At 35.5% G+C, this 25514-nt stretch overlaps 2 protein-coding genes across 5 annotated transcripts in view; one reads left to right on the forward strand and one right to left on the reverse strand.

Moving 5' to 3' along the window:
* SPATA1 (spermatogenesis associated 1) overlaps positions 1-13985 on the forward strand; it is a 57041-nt gene extending 43056 nt beyond the window's left edge. For all 4 annotated transcript variants that reach the window (XM_053214333.1, XM_027058742.2, XM_053214332.1 and 1 more), the window contains 7 exons: positions 832-943; positions 1574-1699; positions 4556-4734; positions 6219-6317; positions 7281-7368; positions 9301-9370; positions 13237-13985. In XM_053214333.1, the coding sequence (XP_053070308.1) occupies positions 832-943; positions 1574-1699; positions 4556-4734; positions 6219-6317; positions 7281-7368; positions 9301-9323 (627 nt within the window). In that variant the 3' untranslated portion in view covers positions 9324-9370; positions 13237-13985. The remainder of the gene's footprint in view (positions 1-831; positions 944-1573; positions 1700-4555; positions 4735-6218; positions 6318-7280; positions 7369-9300; positions 9371-13236) is intronic.
* The window catches only part of CTBS (chitobiase), a 44028-nt gene continuing 26616 nt past the window's right edge, over positions 8103-25514 (reverse strand). The window contains exons 4-7 of the mRNA XM_027058746.2: positions 13217-13385; positions 11704-11801; positions 11264-11419; positions 8103-8845 (exon numbers count right to left, since the gene is read on the reverse strand). Of these exons, the coding sequence (XP_026914547.1) occupies positions 8654-8845; positions 11264-11419; positions 11704-11801; positions 13217-13385 (615 nt within the window). The 3' untranslated portion in view covers positions 8103-8653. The remainder of the gene's footprint in view (positions 8846-11263; positions 11420-11703; positions 11802-13216; positions 13386-25514) is intronic.

Raw genomic sequence — 25514 nt, forward strand, 5'->3', positions numbered from 1 at the left:
TTTATTTCCCCAGTTATATGCAAATTAAAGTATATGTAAATTAACGGATTTTGTGTCCTAGTTATGCTGTAGACATAAGTTATGGGTATTATTTGCTCTCTTTTTATAGCAATTGGAAGGATATGTGGAGAGATTGTAATTTAGGTGGTTGCCATTATTCTGCAGGAGACTGAACTTATAAGTTAATAATGTAACATAACATTAAAAACCAGAAAAAGAACAGTAAAACAAAGGAGTAAGGGCTTAATGAAGATAGAAGGAGACACTAATAACTTAGAGGTAAAAAACTAGCAGAATTGAAAACAACTCAAGATCTATGAAGTGATGGTGGGAGAGACATCCACAATGGTAAGGCTCGAGGTAGTTTATCATAAAAGGGTAGAAACACAAAAGTTAAGAAAGATAAAAGTGACACAAACACAAATACAGAGCCAATAAAATATATGCTAAATTTTGAAAATGCAATTAGTTTTCTTACTTTCTAAGCAGACATAAGTTATCAAAATTGGCTCAAGATAAAAAAAAATCAAGTCATCTTAGAAAAATGTTAAAGTTATAAGAAATCTGGGAAAGAAATCATGTTTACAAAGTAATAATGGATTTTTTTTTCTTTTAAGTTTGAAGTACCTGTGTATAATGTCCAAGTGATAGTGGAATAGAGAAGTTGAAGCACAAGAGAGAATCTATAGTTATAAATACAGATTTGGGATTTTGTCACCATATAAGTAAAAAAAAAAAAATGCATTGCTGTTGTACATTATCACATGCTTACAGACAGGTGAAAAATGTGTTATTCTACCAGATCTTACTGGTTTTCATGTTTGCTTACAGATAGGTAAGAAAGAGTGCATCACCCTACCAGATCTTATTGATTTTCCTTCACTTCCTTGTCAACCTGCTCTTTCTCCAGTAATAACTGATATCTCTTTATTACAGATTGAAAGTAAGTATGATGATACCGTAAGTACAAATAACTCTGTGAGGTAAAGTTAAATATTAATGGAGGGGCACCTGGGTGGCTCAGTCGGTTGAGCATCCGACTTCGGCTCAGGTCATGATCTCACAGTTTGTGAGTTCGAGCCCTGTGTCGGGCTCTGTGCTGCCAGCTCAGGGCCTGGAGCCTGCTTCAGATTCTGTGTCTCGCTGTGTCTCTGCTCCTCCCCTGCTCGCGCTCTGTCTCTCTCTCAAAAGTGAATGAAGATTTTAAAAAAAAATTTTTTTTAATAAAAAAATATTAATGGGGAATTATTGTCCAATAGGTACAGAGTTTTAATGTCGGAAGATAAAAAAGTTCTAGAGATGGACAGTGGTGATGGTTGTACAGCATCATAAAAGTACATAATGCCACTGAACTGTACATTTAAAAGAGGTTAAAACTGTAAATTTTATTATGTGTATTTTACCACAAAAATGTTAAATTATTTTAAAGTATGTGAATTATATGTTAATTACTGCATATATTTAATCAGTTATATTATTTGCGGGTAAAATTTATTCTTGCTATTTTAAGCACTTTTAAGTTTTACACTCCCAACTTTTAGCTTTTGGACATTGACGAGTTATAATCTTTTAGGAGAGAAGATTATTGAACAACTGAAACAAGTAAAGAAAGAAAGAAGATATCTGGAAAGAATTAGAGAAGAACTAATTAAAAAAGTTGAAAAACTATTTGAACAAAGCAAGTTGAAGCAATGTCACGGTAAAATTTATTACATCTTTTATCACTATTTTATCATTAATTAACATACTTTACATAAGGTTTTTTAAAATTTAAGTTCAAATTTTTTTATAACATTCCTTTATTCATTTACTAAATAAGTTTGTATTGTCTACTGAACTTAGCCACTGTTCTAGGGGCTGAGGAGATAATAGGCAGACACAATTTTGTCTCTGCCCTCAAAGAGCTTATAGTCCATTGGGGAAATGATAAGAAAACAGTAACAATACATCCTGATGATGCTATGATAAAGGAATTACAGAATTGTATGCACAGGAGTACAGAAGAAGAACACCTAAATTAGATGGAAGAGATCAAGAAAGGCTTCCCAGAAAACTGTTAAATATGCTTAAATCTGAAGTGTGCCTCCTCTTGGCTGTAGGCTTTCAGACATGCTTTCCCTCTGCCATCTACATCTCCTTTTCCTTCTACCCACCCCTTCCCAGTTTACCTGGCTAGTTCCTACTAATCATTCAATCTCAGCTTAGATATTACTCTAGAATCATCCCCTGAATCCCTTAGTCTTCTCTACATGCTTAATTTTGTGGTATGTGTGTCTGTTTTGCCAAACTAAATGAATGAATGAATGAATGAATGAATGAATGAATAAGAGAAATTAAGTAGAAAAATAGGTAGTTTTCCTGCAACAGAATTAGAAACAAGTGTTACTAGGACTAGGTAGAAATAGAAAAACAAGCCAGGGTAGAGAGATGTTAAAGGATTTGAGAAGACTGCATTTTGGGTGGTATTGGAGGATTATATGAATAAAAGGTATATATGGAATTAACTGGTTGTAGGATTCTCAATTTACAGCAAAATTATTACTTCAGTGTTAGAACTGACTGAATGTTATGGGCAATGTCAGGAGGTATTTCTGCAGGGTCTACCTTATTAAGTGGTGTCCTGGAAATGATGGCAATGACTAAGTTTTGTCGTACTGTTAAAAGTGATTTTATCAGACAAATTTGAGTAATGGACTAGAAATCACAGGACCAGGATTCTAATACCAGATCAGTGATTTATGTAGACAAGTTATTTCTCCTCTTTGTGTCTTCCTTTTTCTGTTTATAAAATGAGAGTATCAGGGGTGCCTAGGTGGCTCAGTTGGTTAAGTGTCAAACTTTGGCTTAGGTCATGATCTCATGGCTCATGGCTTCAAATCCCCGCGTCAGACTCTGTGCTGGCAGCTCAGAGCCTGGAGCCTGCTTCAGATTCTGTATCTCTTTCTCTTTTTGCCCCCTCCCCTGCTTATGTGCTCTCTTGCTCTCTCTCAAAAATAAACATTTAAAATGAGAATGATTACTTTCTATTTCAACAGGAATGTTTCAAGATAAAAGGCATGTATCAGCTATCAAATACGTAGGAAGCCTACTATGTGCATCAATTCCTTGCATTGTTTTAAATGCTGAGGATACAGTAAACAAGATGAACATGGCCCTGCCCTTAAGGAGCTTTCTTCTAATGCAAGGAGATAGATGTAAACAAATAAGACAATATCAGCTCCTGATTAGAGCTCAAAAGTCCCTTTAAAAGAGCAAAGAGTGATGGGGCAGAAAAAAAGGTTTTAGCTTGAATTTTCAAAGAAGGCATCACTGAGGAGATATCATTAAGATGTGATTAATAAGGAGGCAGGCATCTAAAGAGATAAGAGAAAAAAAAAAAAAAAAAACAACAGTCCAAACAGAAGGAACACTAAAATGTCAAGGTCCAGAGATGGAAGTGAACTTGCAGTATTAAGGAGCTGAAATAAGGCCAGTGTGGCTGGAACTTAATATGGAGGAATGTAGAGGAAGATAAAATCAAAAGCTCACCAAGGAACAGACAGGCCAATTTAAGGAGTTTAGATTCTATTCTAAGATGAGAAGCCATTGGAGGATTTTTAGAGATGTATAGGACTTTAAAAATATTTTTAGAACATCAGAATGACTGCTGTATGGAATAGCCCATAGAGGGGCAGGAATGGAAGCAGAGAGACCAGTTAGAAACATAATCCACTTTCAAAAGATGATTGTGCACTGACTAGGGACATAGCATTGAAGAAGACAGAATGTGCCAGATGCTGGAAGTATTTTACAGTAGTACCAATAGAACTTGCTGAGGGATTAGATATAGGACATGAGGGAAATAAATAGTTAAAATCTTGAGTTAAAATCCCATAAAGTTGTAGAATTTTAATGAAATCAACTTTTATATCTGGGGTTTTCATTTCTTTGATAATTTTTTAAAAGAGAAGCATAAGCATATTCTGATATAGTAGCATGCAGTTTGTGTTCCTGTTAAGTTTGTATTTAGAATCTCATTGGGTCAAAATGATTCCCTAAATTGGCAGTATTTGATTTCTAATTTTCTCAACTACAGGGCTCAGGCTTAAATTCTGCCCTACATACATTTGGGGATATATCTGGAATAATTTTAATAAGTGATAAATCAGAATCAGCTTATTTTATAAAACATAAGTCATTTAAGGGGATGAAAAAATATTATGCCTTTCTCTTCATTGTTTTAATTATGATTTGAAATCAGACTATGGAAAAAGTAATCAAAATAAATATACACATTTTTCTATAGGTAGTATTTTTAATCAAGATTTTTCAGAAATAATTACAAGCTTAAAGAACTTGGTTTGGTTCCTGGATTCATCACTATTTTCTATATTTGTAGGCCAATCCTTTTATTATCTAATAAACATTTCAGTCTTTGCTTTAATTTCCTCAGCATATGAGGAAGGAAGAGCGGGGGAGTAGGAGGGTTTAAATTAACTCAAGGGTCCTTTCCGAGTTGAAAAGTTTAATCCTTTAGTCAGACTCACATTATAGTCCTTGCTTTTTTTTTTTGTAGCCTGTGATGATTGGAAGAAAAAATACTTTGAAACAAAGAAAATCACAGCATCGTTGGAGGAGGTTTTAACAAAACTTCGAGAAGATTTAGAACTTTACTATAAAAAACTGCTCATGCAGCTTGAAGCCAGGGACATTAAGATGAGACCAAAGAATTTGGCAAACATCACAGACTCTAAGGTACTTATTACTAAATGTGTTCACATTCTATTAGAGAAGTTCTACTCAAAATGCATGTTTTATTATTGCTAGTATTATCATAGGTAGAATGCTTTGGGCTACGGGTAACAAAAACTTGACTTAACCAATAAGAAAATTTATGATCTCATGTAATGGGTGCTGAGAGGATACAATTAGGAACTTAATGAGATCTTTAAGGGACTATGTGCTTCTGGCATTCCTTACCCATTATTTTCAGCATTGGCTTCATTATAAGACTGCTTGTCCTCATGGTACCAATAGAGTTGCCAATGGCAAGTAGGGCTATCTGCCTCCTAAAGAAGAATATATAAAACTTTTCTCCAGTCTTACACTAATATTATACACCCATTATATCTCAGTAAGGTATATAACATAATTATTTATGTATGTATTATGAAGTGATTACCATAATAAATTTAGTTAACATCCATCATCTCACAGTTACAGATTATTTTTCTTGCAATGAGAACTTTTAAGGTCTATTTCCTAAGCAATTTTCAAATATACAATACTGTTAATTGTAGTTATCATGCTGTACACTACATTCTCAGAACTTATTTTCACCCCAAGTTTGTGCCTTTTGACCACTTTCACCCATTTCCCTTCATTTTCTACCCTCTGGCAACCACCAATCTGTTCTCTGTTTCTATGAGTAAAAGTTTACCATTTTAGATAAATCTAATGTAAAACTCAAACAGGCTCAAGTAATGGATTATCCATCTTAGCTGATACTAATTATCTTGCATAGCTGATTTTTTTGTTTTATCAAGTTCAATATACAATTTTTTTTCACAGAGGCAGCTTAAAATTTTAAATAGTTTTTGTTGACCATTATACCTCATAAACTTTTCTGAACAAAAATAACTAAAAAAGCTTCTTATATTAAATAGGTTTTCTTATATAATTTATTATTTTAAAGTAATACTATCCAATTCAGCTGATAAATTGTTATGACAATTTCAAAAGCCTTGCTAGTATCTTAAACCTAGTATATTCCTTTTATAGTAATATTTCTTACCATTAAATTGGCACCACAAAGGCAACTTGCACAAATATCTACTTATTTTTATAAAACATGAATAAATGTAATACAACAGAAGGGAATGTGGTCCCTAAGACATAAGAAAAAGGTCAATTCTAATTTACTCCAAAGCAATGAGTTTATTTTATGCAATAGGTTATTCTTATGATTTGCTTTTTTGGTATTTGTTATCACTTGATGGTTTGCAAGACAATTAAAAATAAAAATAAATAGGGGCACCTGGGTGGCTTAGTTGGTTAAGTATCTGATTCTTGGTTTTGGCTCAAGTCATGATCTCACAGTTTGTGAGTTCAAGCCCCACATCAGGCTCTACATTAACAGCGTGGAGCATGCTTGAGATTCTCTCTCAAAATAAAGAAACAAACTTAAAAAAATAAAAATAAATAAAAATGAATTTACTAAATGTCTTTGTTTCATACAGAATTACCTTATAATCCAGATCACTGAGGTACAGCATGCTATTGACCAACTTAAGAGAAAACTGGATACTGACAAAATGAAACTCATAATGGATGCTAAGGTAATTTGCATTTCTCCTAATCAGACAACATTTATCTTGAAATAAATTGTTTTAATTTTGGGTATCAAAAGCCTAAAGATAGTACAGATTGTCTTAAAGTCATTACCTTAACCAAGAGCATGAGTGAGAAAAATGCAAGAAGTAAATCCTGTGAAAAGATGCCTGTTATAACAAGGCCAAAGTAAAATTTCACTAAGAATTAAAGCAAAAGGACCTTGTGAATCAGTAGAGTCTCAATATTTTAAAAGTAATTTATTTATGGATGACTCTAATATATGAAAGTCTGACAAACCACTTAGCTCTCTGAGCTCAATTTTTTTTTTTAACCCATTCTAGGGTAAGTCTCTCATTCTGATTATTTTCATGTATATATAATTAATGCTCTAGGGGCGCCTGGGTGGCGCAGTCGGTTAAGCGTCCGACTTCAGCCAGGTCACGATCTCGCGGTCCGGGAGTTCGAGCCCCGCGTCAGGCTCTGGGCTGATGGCTCAGAGCCTGGAGCCTGTTTCCGATTCTGTGTCTCCCTCTCTCTCTGCCCCTCCCCCGTTCATGCTCTGTCTCTCTCTGTCCCAAAAATAAATAAACGTTGAAAAAAAAATTTATAATTAATGCTCTAAATTCATTTCTTTATCAGAAATAGCTCTATGACATGAATAATGACCCCTTTCTAGAATGGCCATTGTTCTACAGTGATGGAAATGTTCCATATCTGCACTGTCAGATACAGCAACCACTAGCCACATAAGGATATTGAGCACTTGAAATGTAGCTTGTTGTGTGACTGAGGAACTGATATTCAATCTTCATATAATTTGTTAATTTATATAGCTATATGTGGCAAGTAGCTACTGTATTGAATAGCCCAGTTCTAGATTCTTTTCACTAGCAGCATTCAGTTAGGACCCTCTGAATTTTAGAACAGTAAAATGAAAGCTAATTTTTGAAAGGTAATTGTTTTTGTAGGTGAGAAAACAAGCAGTTTCAGATTTATGCATGCTGAAAACTGAACTGGCACAGAAGAAAAATAACACATCTGTACAGCCTCAATTGGGTATGTTAATTTAAAACTTATTTGCCAAAAAAATGTAACCATTGTTTTCCTTGGTGCGATTCTTTATATAAATCATAAGTTATATATTTTTTTTGCTTTTCATTTGGGTTTCAAAAAATGTTTCAGGAACTATTAGATGTAAAAAAGCAAAACACTAGCTATTTGGTTATTTTTGAAGTTTTTAAGTCTATTACACATTTTACAGTACTATATTTTATAAAATAGTCTTAAAGTTTAATAGCAATATTTCATATTTATTAAAATATGATTTGAATCTATCTGCATTTAAATACAGACCATTTATTCATTGTATTTATAGTTTATAAATAGGGATATTGAATTTACATCCAGAGCTATGACAGAGATTAGTATCTAAGAATTCAAATTTTTAAAATTTTAGAAATACAAAGACAATAGTAATTCAACAAATACTATGGAAAATGGTTGGTTTCACTCTGTCATAAATAATTGGATAAATAGGAAGTATTCTCAATAACAGGTGACTGAATCATCATTTATTCCAAATGGGGGAAGAGGGTGAAATGTACAGAGAAGACAGGATTTATGTAAGTCCAGAGTTCAAGGATGCAGATTTTTAATAAGTGTAACACAATTGCCCTGAGGAAAAGAACAGAGACCTCTTTACATTTAGAAAAATTATCTTTTAGAGAGATTTTGTGCAGAGAAAAACCAATGTCTTTAAATAATTAAAGGAAAAATGCACATTATAGATGTTCATAAATGAAGGAATATTAATAGAATCATGTTCAACACTAAGTTTTTCCTGAAAGTTTCTGCTATAACCTCATAAAAATAATTTAGGTAAAAAATATTAGGTAGTTCTAACATACTAATTCCAAATATGACTTATATTTTATTTTTTCCTCTGGAGGCTTTCAGAGAATTTGAGTACTATATGAAATCAGGAAGCAGAAAAATTTTTGGAACAAAAAGTACAGAGCTAACTGCTTCTCAAAGACTAGGTTTTAAAAAATCTAGTCTAAGCAAATAATTTCCAATTCAAATTATACATATTTTAAAAATCAGCAATAAAATTCTGAAAACAATTTTTCCTAATTATAGTATTAAACACAGAAGAATAAATATAGCAAGTTGACTTCTTACCTTTGTTTTTAGATAACCAAAGCATTTATCTGCTTTTAATTGCTTTTAAATATAACTAAATTATATGACAAAAATGTATACATTTTCATTTTTTCAAGAAACGGATCTGTTTATACAGATCATTTTTCTAAATCTTAGTTTGACAAAAGATGCTCATCTGTCACAGCTTTGGGTTTAAGACTTTCCACATTTCTTCGGTTTGCTGTTTGGCTACAGCATCTCCAGAGTAGTCAAGACAATTTGCGTGCCACATGCCAATGCCTCGTAAGCCATGCTTTTGTATGTATGCTGCCTTTAAAGAAATGCTCTGAGGGTTATCATACCACACTTGATGCAAATGGCCAGAAGAATCCTAGAAGAAGAAATTAAACTATTCAGCACAATATTAAATCCAATGACTCAAAAATGATACAATGAAATAAAGATTTTAGGGCACAATACTTTCTGCTTCCATGATTCTGTATGTGGTACTTTCTAGATATGATTGTGGTGAGTTCACAACAGAAGAGAACAAATGAACTTCATAATATATTCTATATAAAGTCCTTCTCATGCCCTAAGATTCCTTCCTTGGTCTGATCTGATGATTATCAACCAAGATGTATATCTGAAGCACTTGGGTGGCTTTAAAAAATACAAACTACTGGGACCCACACCACATGAAAAAATCTTCAGGGCTGATGACAGGGCATACATTTGTTTTGTGTTTTGCCATTCCATTAGATAATTCTGATATGCAGATACAGTTAAGGAGGATCACTGCTCTGGTCCTCTAAGCCAGTTTATGTATTTTTTTTTCTTCTACAGTTCCTGGAAATGTGCCTAATTAAGAACTCAGCAGATGACTTCATCTGTGATGAATCAGTCATATCAAAAGGTAATGGGTGAGGAAAATATCTCCTTTTCCAGGTCTTACAGAATTGATTTTAAGAGCCTGTCGGGTGTGGATTCCATGGGTAACTTATGCACACACATTTTTGTAGATGAGAAAATCTGAAAATGGTCTTATGCTCAGCTTCCACCCTTTAAAGTCCTCCTCAGCATCAACTGCCTCTAGTACTAACACAGTCTCTCCTAGAAGGTAGATAAGCTATTGGGTAAAAGAAAGAGAAAAGGAACAGAAAAACTAGGCAAAGGGTAAAGGAATGGGGGAAAAGATAGGAAATAAAAAATAGAATCAACTGTGATTTTAAATAATTATACTGATTTTTATATACATCTGGGAAACTTTTAAAGGCAATTCTCAATGGATGCCAGTAATAATTTTATTTATGGTAGCACCACTGGAATTAGGACTACTTTGCAGGACATTAGTCACTTGGTAAATGAATAAACTGGCACATTTAAGTATAGTAGGCTCATTTACTACAAGCATATTTTATATTCTATTTAAAATTTTAAACTGTGATTCACTATTAAAAGGCAACCTCTATGTAAATATAGAAATATTTATTTTTGCAGGTTCAGGGATGAATCCAAAGACATGTGAGTACTTTGAGCCCTTTTGATACTGTTAAGAAATTTCAAATGCCTCAAAGTAGTGAAGGATGAAAAACTGAGCATATGTAAAATTGATCTATTCATGATTAAGGCATACATATGCTTTTGGGAATATTGAGTGCATGATGAGGCTGCTATGGCTCAAACAGCATAAGAAAGCAAAAACGATTCTCTTCAATCACAAGAAACTTGATTTTGGTTGCTATGGAATTTTACAATGAATGAAAAAGAGGAACAAAACAGTTTTATAGCTAAACTGTTGTCTAAAGTGCCATTAAATAAATGGCTTTCAAAATGTTTATCAAAAGGCTTCCTGAATTGTAAAACCTTAAAGAATTTGTCGTATTCATTAAGGAAAAAAATAAGTCAAGGACTACAAAAAAATAGTACCCCGGAGTGTAAAATATTACACTGTCTGGCAAAGACAAGATTATAATATACCCTAGTTTAATGGGTATATAAAGGTATAGAAATCTCTACACCAAAGCTTTCTATATAATTGATACATATGTACATGCCTGTATAGCAAAATTTATTAAATATTTTTCATAAATTGGGACCAGGCCATTATTAAGGAATATAAATTCCTACTGGAATCAACTTACATCATATTTTAGGGTTCCTTTTACAGTAACAGAATCTAAAGTAAATTCAAAGATGGCTTGTAATTGAGGTGTGTGGAAAAGTTTGTATTATATTAAAGGTAAATTATGAAAAATATTACTTTTGCCTCTTTGTATGGCAATTACTATTTATCAAACACTACCTGACAGAATTGCTCTTGTCATTTCCTCTACTTCTTCAAGTTTCTGTTTGTAATATAATTTGTCTAATGTCACATAGTTTATACCATTTTCCACTGATTCCATGATGATGCATTCTTTATTCTCAGCCTCATGCCTCCCTATAAAAAACAGCCTCATCAGAACCTTTAGGCTACCTTGAAATGAAGGCTTACTGAGTGGTAACCTATTTTGGCCCAAAGCCACAGTTATACATAGCTGTCAATTATTACAGGAGACCCTGTTTGTGATATGCATGTTTTTATAACCTTATCTAACATGACAAGTGGCCCATGCAAAGAAGTTATATTATTAGCATAAGTTGAACTGCTCAGCTAGAAAGTAAAGTACCTGATTACAAGTTTACTCATCTAAACTCTATGTTGTACCCTAAAAGAAAACTGATAGAAATTCTTAATATCAAATATGTAATTATGAAAACATGCAGTTATGAAAATAGAATGTTCATAACTTGTGAAAAGTCTTACTTTATAGTTATAGTAAGAGGCCTGCTGATTTTTATCCCAGTGGCTTCCAGAACTATTTACGTGCTTCATAATTATTTTATAGGGCACCTGCTTTCCTGAAGCAATACCACAAGAGGCCCTCCAGGAAGGGACTTTTGGAATGGTACAAACACGATCCTAGAAATATAAAATGTTCATGTTATACATTTATCAGTTAAGCAAGTCTTAGAAACCCAATCAGAAAATGTAATCAAAAACTATTAAAAATAAAATATGTACTATAAATAACCTGACTATACCTAATAAAAGTAAAAAGAAAATATATAACATTCAGAAACTTCCATGGGATTAAATAATTAAACGCTACCTTTTTAGTCTCAAACTATGTTCATATACAAAACAAAACAGGCTCCAAAAATATAATAGAGAAAAAAATCATATAGGAAATAATCTGTTCTTACCTCTAATAGCTTTAGACAGGTATAGTCATAACCATACCAGGGGATACCCATTACAAGTTTCTCAGGGTTAATGCCGATCTTGATGTAGTCATCATACCCTAATCAAGTTGGGACGGAAAAGGCATATTTTTTTCTTTATATTCTACTAATGGGTTTATACAAGCTATTCAACCATTCGGAAGCTAAGTTTGAAAAAACAAGTACATTTATGCAAAATACCAATAAGAGTGTTTCTCTAATATGACATAAGTGATTTGTTTTGAATATTAGAACACATTTAAAACAAGATCAAATTGAAGCAAAAAACTCATAAAATTTATTTCTAGGAAGAATGACACATTTCAGGAAAGCATGTTAATTGTGTATTAACTGCTAAGACATGATATAACTCTCTGGCAGGGATGGCCTCAGAATTTCATATAGCATATTTCTATAACATGGAACAATTGTGCTTTCTATAAGTATGAATTACAGCTAGGGACAAGAAATGTCCCCCAATTACTCTGTATTCAATCTATAGTTAGGAAACAAAGAAATATGAACAGATTCCTGGTCAGTCCCTGCTGTACCCAATGCTGCAAAATGTTTTCCCACCCAAAGATGTTCCAAGATTATCAGAAAGTTGAATTAAGTAAATTTGCTGTTTTTAAGAGCCTTTATTGTGTACTGTTAAATATCCAAGAGAGGGGTACAGTATGCCTTATTTCACAAACATATTTGATAATGAGCCTAATATTGTTAGGACACAATTATCTCCTTTATGAAACACAGTTTGGAAAAATGAATTACTTTGTAGTTTTAACAGTTATTTTCCAAACTATAAGTGGCATATGCATATGATCAGATTATTAATTTGGACATGATGAGGCTAGGTTCTAAGATTTTTCTCTCTAAATTGAAAAATATTTTTTTATTAATCAATACTTAAAGCAGGGCCAATTATCTCAGAAAATTTCACTTGAGTCCAAAAGATAGCAAGAAGTCTTTTATTGAATTGGCTGATGTGATATGAATGATAGACCAGAAGTACTCTTAATTCTAATAGTGATATAGCATGGGTGCTAATAATAAATGCCAAATAAGACAGTCCTCTATCAATCATGCACAGTAGCTACTCACATTATAACTATCTTTGCTATTAGCTAACATTGGTTATTTCAACAAAAATATCATGTCAAATTCTAGATAAGCAAATATCTCCTTTATGTAACTTTGGGAGAAAAGTTTTGACTTGAAGTTAGAACACCAGCTTGAGCCCCAACTAAATAATACTCAGTAGCAATACAAAGAGAACTTAACACTCATCATCCCATCTATAATAGAGGATTAATAATATATCTATCCCACAAAATGTTTAGAAGAATTAAGTGAAAACTTTATGTAAACTTGAAAGCTCCCCAAATTAAGTGATATTCATGTTTCAAGAAAGCTTTACAAATGGAAAAGGTATACAAATGATTTAGAAATACTAAAATAACCTTAATGTTAAAGTGATCATTTTGTGGATTCTTACCAGTTAATGTTTCCTTATAGGGAGCATTGGCTGCTGCAATACATTCTGACAAGGCCGGACTTTGTTCATCGTAAGACATCACAAAGAGAAAGTCACAAGCATCTGCAATTCCAGTGTAATTATAGCACCTGTCTTTGCACTTTGGAGACCAAGTTACATCAAAGGTTACCTGTGGAAAAACACGTACCATTTTATGTAACATGATCAAATATGCTTATTATGTCAGTTTTTTATTATATATATTTGCTTCATACTACCCAAGAAAAAAAGATCTATTTACATATATGAACATAGGGTTCTATATGCTTATAGAAGTAGAACAGTTCTAAGATATTTTTACCCAGATGTGTTAACCCAGACATATATTTGGACAGATACAATGACCAGGAGCAGGGCACTGTGTAGAAGAGGAATTTTAAATGTCTTTAGAGGCTAGACTGGTACCTCAACTGATTGAAAGAAATAGACGTAATGACAATAGGGTGTAGATGGGTCACTAAGCAACTAAAGAGTAAGCACAACTAAAATAATTCAAGTACAGAAGTTTTTAAAAATATTGTGTGGGCTAGATAGGTCATCTCTTGGTACAAGTTGACTGTCCTGGGTTGGGAGTCTAATATTCAATTATGTTACATGATAGGTTTAATCCAACATTACAGTTAAAGAAAGTGGTTTATGGCTATAGGGATAAACTAATCAACTCAAAATGTTGAACAAATCACTTAAATGTTATTTTATGGGAATATTCAAATAAAACCTGAATGATGAATTACCTTTCATTTTTGTAAGCCAGTCTTCAACAAAGATGAGTCTCTTTAAAATATTTATTGCTTTAACCAGATATTAATTTGCATTATTTTATATATGGGCAAATGTTCTAAAGCATCATTAAAGGTTTCTTTTTCCTTTAGATACTCATTAAACACATTAATTATTACAAAAATTAAGATAATGCAATTAAAATTTTTACACTTTGGCCAATTTATTGTTATAGAATTTTGACAAAGTCCTAAAAAGAGTTGTAATTCTCTATTAACACTAATGGAATCTCAGCTTTATAAGTACAAGCTTTCCTCAATAGCACTACAGCAAAATAGGTTATAAAGTGAATTTTTTACACATCCAATCCCATTTTATCACTGCTTCCTGTTATAAAATGGAGCTATACTATAGTAACAGAGAAACCAAATGATCACCTCTAAAAAGGAAAATTTCAAATCCACTGTAGAAGTCCTTACCTCTCCTGAGCATTAGTACTTTTACCTGGGGCACCTGGGTAGCTTAGTCGGTTAAGCATCTGATTCTTGATTTCGGCTCAGGTCATGATCTCACAGTTAGTAAGTTCGAACCCCACATCCAGTGAGCTTGAGCCCTGCTTCATGTGAGCCTCACTTCTCTGTCTCTCCCTTTCTGTTTCTCTGCCCCTCATGGGATTCTCTCTTTGCCCTCATTCACTTGCACCCTCTCTCCCCCTCAGAAAAAAGAAAGACTATTTTTACCTGGATTTCCTGTCATGGTTAATCTCCTATTTTTGAGAAAGCAGCATTCGTATATTAGACAAATCAAAATGATTTTGGTTCTAGTTTTGGCTCTGTTATAACTAGGTCTGTGTCTCTAAAAACATCTGAATTGGTTTTCCTACCTGTAAAAAAATCATTGTGTGGGAAGAACTCTTCTGGCATATTTCTAGCTCTTTAATTCTAGGACCATAATTCTGTAATCTTTTTTTTTTATATATAGGCAAAATGAATTTTTTTTAAATATAAAATTTATTGTCAAATTGGTTTCATACAACACCCAGTGCTCATCCCAACAGGTGCCCTCGTCAATACCCATCACTCATCCTCCCCCTCCCTCCCTCCCCACCCTTAACCTTCAGTTTGTTCTCAGTTTTTAAGAGTCTCTTATGTTTTGGCTCCCTCCCTAACATTTTTTTTTTCCCTTCCCCTCCTCCATGGTCTTCTGTTAAGTTGCTCAGGATCCACATAAGAGTGAAAACATATGGTATCTTTCTCTGTATGACTTATTTCACTTAGCATAACACTCTCCAGTTCCATCCACATTGCTACAAAAGGCCATATTTCATTCTTTCTCATTGCCACATAGTATTCCATTGCATATATAAACCACAATTTCTTTATCCATTCTCAAATCAATGTGATACATCACATTAATAAAAGAGCATAATTCTGTAATCTTAATCATCATTTCCCCAAACCTCATTTCTCCTTCCAGACTCTATTTGTCCTTTTTTTTTTTTTGGTGGCCAGTTTAACAACTTTAGAGCTATTATCTGACTTCTCTCACACCCCATAACTAATCTCCCATTTTCCTTTGGGTGGCTTCTCATAACTGGTTCTGCTTCTTTCTTTCCATTAATTAATTCAATATTTATTGAACACTTCATGAGTGTTAGGGTTATGCCATCATCCTAATCCAAACTATAAATCTCAAGTTATTAGACTTGGATTAGTATTTACTGGTTTCCATTTCTCCTCTAGACTATTATACATACTACTATGGAATAACCTTCCCCACTTTCTACCATGTAACACACCACATACAGAATAAAATGCATATGCTTCAGTCTGACATTCTGGACCTTCCACAATCTGGCATGCCTTAGCAACTGTACCTTCCACTAATTTTGATACATGAATTTGACATAATAGGCCAAATTGTTCTACTTGCCCCTCAAAATTGGAAATAGATACTCCTATTGCAAAGTCTGCTCAATTTCTTCCTCCCTGCCCTTTCACTGTAGCATAATCTGGGCTAGCAAAGAGGTTGTTTCCCTTACACTAACTCTAATCTCTTAGTAACAGCAATCTAGAAAATGAAGGAAACGTTTTCTGAGAACAAAATTTGTGAGGAGAGGAGTATGTTGGCCTGTGTACCAGGTATTTGCTATTCTTAATCTAAACTGTATTCGTCTGAGGAGGGAAGGTCCAAGATGGTGATGTAGGAAAACCCAGAAACCACCTGCTCCACAGACATACTAAATCTACACCTACTTATAGAGCAGTTCCTCTGAAAGAACTGACGACTGACTGAACAGCTTTTGCACAACAGAAGAGAAACACACCACCTAGAAGACAGCAAGAGAGATGTAGACACGGCTACAAAGGAAGTCCCCACCCCCCTGATGCTGCTACTTGCAGTGGGGAGGGATATATACTGGGAGACCATGAGAAGATTTGTCTGCCTTGCGGTACAGGGGGAAAAAAGCAACTTTTTAATAAAAGATCAATTAGAGGGGCTCCTGGGTGGCACAGTTGGTTAAGCCTCTGACTTTGGCTCGGGTCATGATCTTACTGTTCATGGGTTCAAGCCCCGTGTCAGGCTCTGTGCTGACAGCTCAGAGCCTGGAGCCTGCTTCAGATTCTGTGTCTTCCTCTCTTTCTCTCTGTCTTAGCCCCTGCCCCACTTGTGCTCTCTTTCTCAAAAATAAATAAATAAATATTCAATCAATTAGAATATACAAAATCTAGCCCTAGAACTCTGTCAAAAAGTGGGGGAGCTGCTAGAAATCTCTGGGTCAGAAGGGTTGGCAAGCACCAGGGTTTACATTCCCTCACTACCTTGACATCATGAACAGGAGCAGGGCCTGGGTGGGTACCCAAGGCAGCTTACCACTTCAGTAAGCCCTGGGCTCCTAGTCCACACCAGCCCTACCCATCCCACAAGGCAGATCGAATACGGTGCACATAAGACAACCCTGGTCAGCATTTACCATAGTTACAGCTGTCTCACCAAAGTGACAGAGGTGCATAACACCCTAAAACTTTCCAGGCCTGCACTGCTTTGGCTCCAGGCAATTTTCCAGGGCATTCTCCACCCAGAAAAGCACCCTGAGACACCCTGGCCTGTGCCTGCCTCGACTCCAGCCACCCTGCCAGAGTACCCATGCACAAATGTCCTGAGAAGTCTACCCACTTAAGCTTCACCTGTCCTGCCAAGGCACCCTCTGCACAAAGAACCCTGGGACTGTCCCAACCTATGCCCACTTCAACTCTGACCATCTCACCAGGGTGGCCCCACCCTGCAGGGGAACTCATGCTAGCCACCACTCCAGCCAGCTGGCCAAAATTACCAGGTGCACACAGTCTACACAGGGGATGATTACACACACAGGACCATTCCTTCAAGTTTAGAAATAGCTGTTCTACCTAATTCATAGAAACAAACACAGAAAGTCAAGCAAAATGACAAAGAAGAATATGCTTCAAACAAAAGAATTCAGAAAAGGAACTAAATGAAATGAATATAAGCTATCTACCCAATAAAGACTCTAAAGTAATAGTCATAAAGATGCTCACCAGAGAAGAATGGATAGACTCAAAATATTAAGAGGAGACAGAAACTTTAAAAAAAAAATCAGAGTTGAATATGGTAACGGAGATGAAAGATACACAAGAGGGAATCAAGAGTGGATTAGAGGATGCATAAGAATGGACCAACAATCTAGAAGACCGGATAATGGAAAGCACTCAACCTGAACAGCAAAACAAAAAAAAAATTTAAATGGGGATATGGTAAGGAATATCTTGGACATCAAGTGAATAAGCATTCACATTCTAGGGGTTCCAGGAGGAGAAACAGGAGAGGAGGACAGAAAACTTATTTGAAGAAATAATAGCCCAAAATGTCCCTAACCTGGGGAAGGAAACAGACATCTAAGTTCAAGAATCAGAGAGTTCCAAATAAGATGAACTCAGGGAGGTACACAACAAGACAATAATCAAAGTGTTAAAGATTAAAGACATAATTTTAAAAGCAACACAAGGAGTTAGTTACATACAAGGGTTAAAGCTATTTGATGAGTTTTCAACAGAAACTTTATAAGCCAGAGAGAACTGGCATGATCTAGTCAAAGCACAGAAAGGGAGAAACTTCCAAGAATACTCTAACTGGCAAGGTTATCATTCAGAATTGAAGGGGAGAGAGAGTTTCCCAAATAAAAGTTAAAGAAATTTATCACCACAGTTATGAGAAATGTTCAAGGGACTTCTTTACATGTAAAGAAAAAGGCCATAATTAGAAGAAAATTATGAAAAATTTCACCAGTAAAAGGAAATACAATAAAGGTAGAACAATCACTTATGTAGCTAGTATGAAGGTTAATAGACAAAAGTAGTAAAATCAATTATATCTAAAAATGTAGTGATGGGGCTCACAGTAAAAAGATATAAAATGTGACAACATACAAAAAACGAGGGGGAGAAAAATGAACTACGTACAAAATGTGTTTGAACATAACTGACCAACTTATTATAGACTGCCATATACTTAAGACATATGAACCTCTTGGTAACCACAAACCAAAAATCTATGATGGATACACAAAAAATGAAGAGAAAGAAGTCAAAACATAACGCTAAAAAGTCACCCATCACAAAAAGAGCAAGAAGACAAAAACTACAAAACAATCAGAAAACAACAAAATAGCAGTAAGTACATACCTATCAATAATTACTATAAATGTGATAGTCTAAATATTCCAATCAAAAGACAGAGTGACAGAATGGTTAAAAAAAAAAAAAAGACTCATTGATGTGTTCCTACAAGAGACTCATTTCAGACCTAAAACCACATATGGACTGAAAGTAACAGGATGGAAAAATACCCCATGCAAATGGAAGGAAAGAAAAAGGTGGGGCAATACTTATCTCAGACATAATAGACTTTAAAATAAGAGTATAACAAGAAACAAAAATGAGCATACATAATGATGAAAGCATCAGTCCAATGAGAGGATATAACAGTTGTAAATATGCACCCAACACTGAAGCACCTAACTACATAAAGCAAAACTTAACAGACCTAAAGGAAAAACTGGACAGTAATATAATAGTGGCAGGGGACTTTAAACCCAACGTCCGTCAATGGATTGATATTCAGACATAAAATCAACAGGGAAACAGTGGTTTTCAATGACACATCAGACTAGATGGACTTAATGTATATATATATCTGTGTGGGTATGTGTATATAGACGTGTGTATACACAGAATACACAGTCTTTTCAAATGCAAATACAACATTCTCCAAGATAGAGGATGTGTTAGGCCACAAAAACAAGTCTCAATAAATTCAAGAAAACTGAAATATCAAACATATTTTCCAACCACAAAGGAATGAAACTAAAAATCAATTACCAAAAAAAAAAAAAGAAAAAACACACATGGAAGCTAAACAACATGCTACTAAACAACAAATGGGTCAAAGAAATCAACTTTTTTATTATTTTTCTGATTTCTGAATAGTTATTTTTAATGTTACTATTGCAATAGTTTCAGGGTGCCACAAACCATGCCCATATAAAATGGCAAACAACCCATAATACTGTGTGTGTTCTGACTGAACCCAGTGGTTTTTGCCATGTCTCTGTCCCTCTGCTTGGGCATCCCTATTCCCTGAGACACAACAACATTTAAATTAGGCCAATTAATAACTCTACAATGGCCTCTAAGTGTTCAAGTGAAAGGAAGAGTCACATATCTCTCACTTTGAATCAAAAGGTAGAAATGATTAAGCTTAGTGAGGAAGGCATGTCAAAGCTGAGACAGGCCAAAAGCTAAACTTTTTGTGCCGAACAGCCAAGTTGTGAAAGCAAAAAGTTCTTGAAAGAAATTAAAAGTGCCACTCCAGTAAGCACATGAATTATAAGAAAGTAAAAATTGTAAGAAAGTAAAAATTATAAGAAAGTAAAAGCCATATTGCTGATATGGAGAAAGTATTAATGGTCTAGATGGAAGATCAAACCAGCCAAAATTCCCTTAAGCCATAGTCTAATCCAGGGAGAAAGTCCTTAACTCTTCAATTCTTTGAAAGCTGGGAGAGGTGAGGAAGCTGCAAAAGAGAAGTTTGAAGCGGCAGCAGTTGGTTCATGAGTTTTAAGGGAAAAAAAACCTTTCTCCATAACATAAAAGTGCAAGGTGAAGCAAGAAGTGCTGATGTAGAAGCTGCAGCAAGTTATCCAGAAGATCTAGCTAAGATAATTAATGAAGGTGGCTACACTAAACAATAGATTTTCAAGATTGACAAAACAGCCTTTATTTGAAGAAGGCTGTTATCTAAGATTGGAAGAAGATGTTATCTAAGGAATTCCATAGCTAGAAAGAAGTCAGTCAATTTCTGACTTCAAAGCTTCATAGGACAGACAAAGTCTCTTGTTAAGGACTAAAATAGCTGGTGACTTTAAGCTGAAGCCAATTCTCATTCACCATTATGAAAATTCTAGGGCCCTTGAGAATTATGCTAAACCTGGAAGAGGGGGCCATGATGCTGGAGCAGCATGGAACTTTTTTTTTTGCCTCTCTTATTTCTGAAATGCAGCTAGATCAACACCAAACTATCTTGCACACCTGGAAAACTGATTTGAGGATTAACACAACAATCTGCACAACTTGAACCACAGAACTTGGCAGTTACATGGCATGGAGAGATGAACTGGGGGGGAGACAGAAGCCATAGAGGGTAGGGAGCTGTTTTTGCTTGTGGAGAGAGGACAGAGACAGGGGAGAGTACAGGAAAAGCACTCCCCCCCCCAACCCCCAAAAGCAGATGGAGAGAAGGAGAAAGAGTGGACTGAACAAAAAAGAGAAAAAGGGACTGCAAGCCAAAAAAAAAAAAAAAAAGGGGGTGGGGGGAGAAAGTAGAAAGAGGGCTTATATACCATTAAGTCTCTATAAACAGGGGAGAACAGAGTCTGAAACTCTGCAGTTCAATACCTGGCGGAGCTCTGGTGGGAAGGGCAAATCCCCAGGAGCAGAGAGCAAGATCCGAGGGGTCCTCAGGGAACATGGGGAGAGGCGATTCCCCTGCTGGGAGGACAGTTGGTAGAAGCTGTGTGGCCTCCCCACAGGCAAAGGTCCCAGCAGACCCTGGAGAGCAGCCACATTCGCTGGTGTTGAAACAAGGACATTAAGGGTGAAGCCTGGCACCAGGTGTGTGTTGTGATTTACCATAATCCCTGAAATGCTGCTGCTACATGATCATGAAAACTTTTTCTGGGGTGGGCTGGCACCCAGCTGCAGTCTCTGGGCATCTGCAGCAGTTACAGGTGCATGAACATTCCAGGGGGTGGGCTGGCACCCGGCCATTGCTCAGCGAGACCATCCCCCAGAGGGTTGGAGTGGGTCAAAGCCGCAGTCTCTCAGAAGTGAGGGGTTTGGAAACAGCCCCATCTGAGATAAAACTCTGGAGGGAGGTGCCCCTGGTGGTTGACGGCTTTGTCATGGACTCTGTAAAAGTGGGGAGTGGACAGAAGCCAGAGACAAAGGAAGGGTGCATGATTGCCAGTCAGTGAGAGCACAGAATTCTGATACTAGAGACTAGGTAGCTGGGTGACACCATTTTCACCCCTCCTGCATAAGGGCATATATGCCTACATGTGTCACCCCAGTAAACTAAGCAGTGCCATCTGTGGAGAACAGAGCCATTACACCAAGCCCTGCCCAACTGGGCCAACCGCACTCTAGAGGAAGACCACAAATCTCTCCACCTGCTTAGTTTACAGATTATAAAGTGCTTCATAGTTTGACTTCTAGGGGAAAATGGATGTAATTTCAATCGTATTTCATTCTGTTCGCTGGTCCCTCTATTCATTTTTTTTTCTTTTTCTTATTCTTGAATACAGAAAGAAAAAAATTATTTTTATTACCCGTTTTTATAAAAAAGATTTTTTTTTCTTTTTTTTACTTTTTTGTAAATTTTTGAAATTCTATTTTACTTTCATCATTTCACTTTATTCTATTTTATTGTATTCTTTTTTTAATTTTCGTTTTCCTTTTTTTCCCCTTTTTTTCTTTTCTTTCCCTTTTTTTTTAATCTATTATGTCAAACTTCTTTCAACAACCAGACCTAAATATACCTAATATCTAACATCCTTTATTTGATTTTTTGTGTGTGCTGTTTTAAGTTTTTAATTTTTATTTTTAAATTTTTTTATTTTATTAATCCTTTTTTTTCCTTCAAAATGATGAAACAAAGGAATGCACCCCAAAAGAAAGAACAGGAAGAAATGACAGCCAGGGACTTAACACAGATACAAGCAAGATGTCTGAACCAGAATTTAGAATCTCGACAAGAAGAATACTAACTGGGGTTGTAAAAAGCATAGAATTCCTTTCTGCAGAGATAAAAGAAGTAAAATCTAGTCAGGATGAAATAAAAAATGCTATAACTGAGCTGCAATCTTGAATGGTTCCCATGGCAGCAAGGATGGATGAAGCAGATCAGCGAATCAGCAATACAGAGGACAAACTTATGGAGAATAATGAAGCAGGAAAAAAAGAGGGAAACTGAGGCAAAAGAGCATGATATAAGAATTAGAGAACTCAATGACTCATTAAAAAGGAATAAAATCTGAATCTTAGGGGTCCCAGAAGATGAAGAGAAACAGAAAGGGGTAGAATGGTTATGTGAGCAAATCATAGCAGAAAACTTTCCTAACCTGGGGAAAGACACAGGCATCGAAATCCAGGAAGCACAGATAACTCCCATCAGATTCAACAGAGGACAAACTTATGGAGAATAATGAAGCAGGAAAAAGAGAGGGAAACTGAGGCAAAAGAGCATGATATAAGAATTAGAGAACTCAGTGATTCATTAAAAAGGAATAGGGGCGCCTGGGTGGCTCAGTCGGTTGAGCGTCCGACTTCGGCTCAGGTCATGATCTCGTACTCCGTGAGTTCAAGCCCCACATCGGGCTCTGTGCTGACAGCTCAGAGCCTGGAGCCTGTTTCATATTCTGTGTCTCCCTCTCTCTCTGGCCCTCCCCCCGTTCATGCTCTGTCTCTCTCTGTCTCAAAAATAAATAAATGTTTTAAATAAATAAATAAATAAATAGGAACAACATCTGAATCTTAGGGGTCCCAGAAGATGAAGAGAGAGAGAGAAAGGGGTAGAAGGGTTATGTGAGCAAATCATAGCAGAAAACTTTCCTAACCTGGGGAAAGACACAGGCATCGAAATCCAGGAAGCACAGAGAACTCCCATCAGATTCAACAAAAACCGGCCATCAACAAGGCATATCATAGTCAAATTCACAAAATACTCAGGCAAGGAAAGAATCATGAAAGCAGCAAGGAAAAAAAAGTCCTTAACCTACAAGGAAGACAGATCAGGTTTGCAGCAGACCTATCCACAGAAACTTGGCAGGCCAGAAAGGAGTGGCAGAATGTATTCAATGTGCTGAATCGGAAAAATATGCAGCCAAGAATTCTTTATCCAGCAAGACTGTCATTCAAAATAGGAGAGATAAAAAGTTTCCCAAACAAAAATTAAAGGAATTTGTGACAACTAAACCAGCTCTGCAAGAAAGTTTAAAGGGTACATTCTGAGGGGAGAAAAAAAAAGGAAAAAAAAATTCCAAAAGCAACAAAGAGTAAAAGGACCAAGAACACCACCAGAAACTCCAATTCTATAGGCAACATAATGTCAATAAATTAATATCTTTCAGTACTCTAAACGTCAATGGACTCAATGCTCCAATCAAAAGAAATAGGGTAACAGAATGGATACGAAAACAAGATCCATCTATATGCTGTTTACAAGAGACCCATTTTAGACCTAAAGACACCTTCAGATTGAAAATAAGGGGATAGAGAACCATCTAACATGCTAATGGTCACCAAAACAAAGCTGGAGTAGCCATACTCATATCAGACAATCTAGATTTTAAAATAAAGACTGTAACAGATGAAGAAGGGCATTATATCATAATTAAGGGGTCTTCCCACCAAGAGCTAACAATTGTAAACATTTATGCTTCAAACATGGAAGAACCCAAATATATAAATCAATTAATCACAAACATACAGAAACTCATTGATAATAATACCATAATATTAGGGGACTTCAACACCCCCACTTACAGCAATGGACAGATCATATAAACAGAAAATAATCAAGGAAACAATGGCTTTGAATGACACACTGGACTGGATGGACTTACCAGATATATTCAAAACATTTCATCCTAAAGCAACGGAATACAATAAACATTCTACTCGAGTGCACATGGAACATTCTCCAGAATAGATCACATTCCAGGACACAAATCAGCCCTCAAGAAGTACAAAAAGATCGAGATCATACTGTGCATATTTTCAGACCACAACACTATGAAACTTGAAATCAACCACAAGAAAAAATTTGCAAAGATAACAAATACTTAGAGACTAAAGAACATCCTATTAAAGAATAAATGGGCTAAACAAGAAGTTAAAAAGAGGAAATTAAAAAGTACGTGGAAGCCAATGAAAATAACACCACAGTCCAAAACCTCTGGGATGCAGCAAAGGCAGTCTTAAGAGGGAAGTACATAGCAATCCAAGCCTTCCTTAAAAAGGAAGAAAGGTCTCAGATACACAACCTAACTTTACACCTTAAAGAGCTGGAAAAAGAACAGCAAATAAAACCCAGGGGGCACCTGAGTGGCTCAGTCAATTAAGCTCCCAACTTCACTCAGGTCATGATCTCGCATTTCATGGGTTTGAGCCCTGCATCAGTCTCTGGGCTGGCAGCTGGGAGCCTGGAGCCTGCTTTAGATTCTGTGTTTCCCTTTCTCTTCCCCTCACCCACCCACCCTCCCTCTCTCTTTCTCTCTCTCTCTCTCTCAAAAATAAACATTTAAAAATTAAAAAAAAAAAAAAAACAGCAGAAGACAGGAAATAAAGATTAGAGCAGAAATCAATGCTATTGAAATCAAAAAAAACAGAACAGATCAATAAAACCAGGAGCTGGTTCTTTGAAAGAATTAACAAAATTGATAAATCCTTAGTCGGTTTGAACAAAAAGAAAAAGGAAAGCCCCAAATAAATAAAATCAAGAATGAAAGAGAGATCACAACCAATGCTGCAGAAATAAATAAGAGAATTAATTTGCAGAAATTAATAAGAGAATATCATGAGCAATTATACACCAATAAAATAGGCAATCCGGAAGAAATGGTCAAATTCCAAGAAACATATAAACTACCAAAACTAAAACAGGAAGAAATAGAAAATTTGAACAGACCCATAACCAGTAAGGAAATCAAATTAGTAATCAAAAATCTCCCAAAAAACAAGAGTCCAGGGTTGGATAGCTTTCCAGGGAAATTCTACCAACATTTAAAGAAGAGTTAACACCTACACTTTTGAAGCTATTCCAAAAAATAGAAATGGAAGGAAAACTTCCAAACTCACTCTATGAAGCCAGCATTACCTTGATTCCAAAACCAAAGATCCCTCTAAAAAGGAAAACTACAGGTCAATTTCCCTGATGAACATGGATGCAAAAATCCTCAACA

This window comes from Acinonyx jubatus, chromosome C1 (genome assembly GCF_027475565.1).
Source record: "Acinonyx jubatus isolate Ajub_Pintada_27869175 chromosome C1, VMU_Ajub_asm_v1.0, whole genome shotgun sequence".
NCBI lineage: Eukaryota > Metazoa > Chordata > Mammalia > Carnivora > Felidae > Acinonyx > Acinonyx jubatus.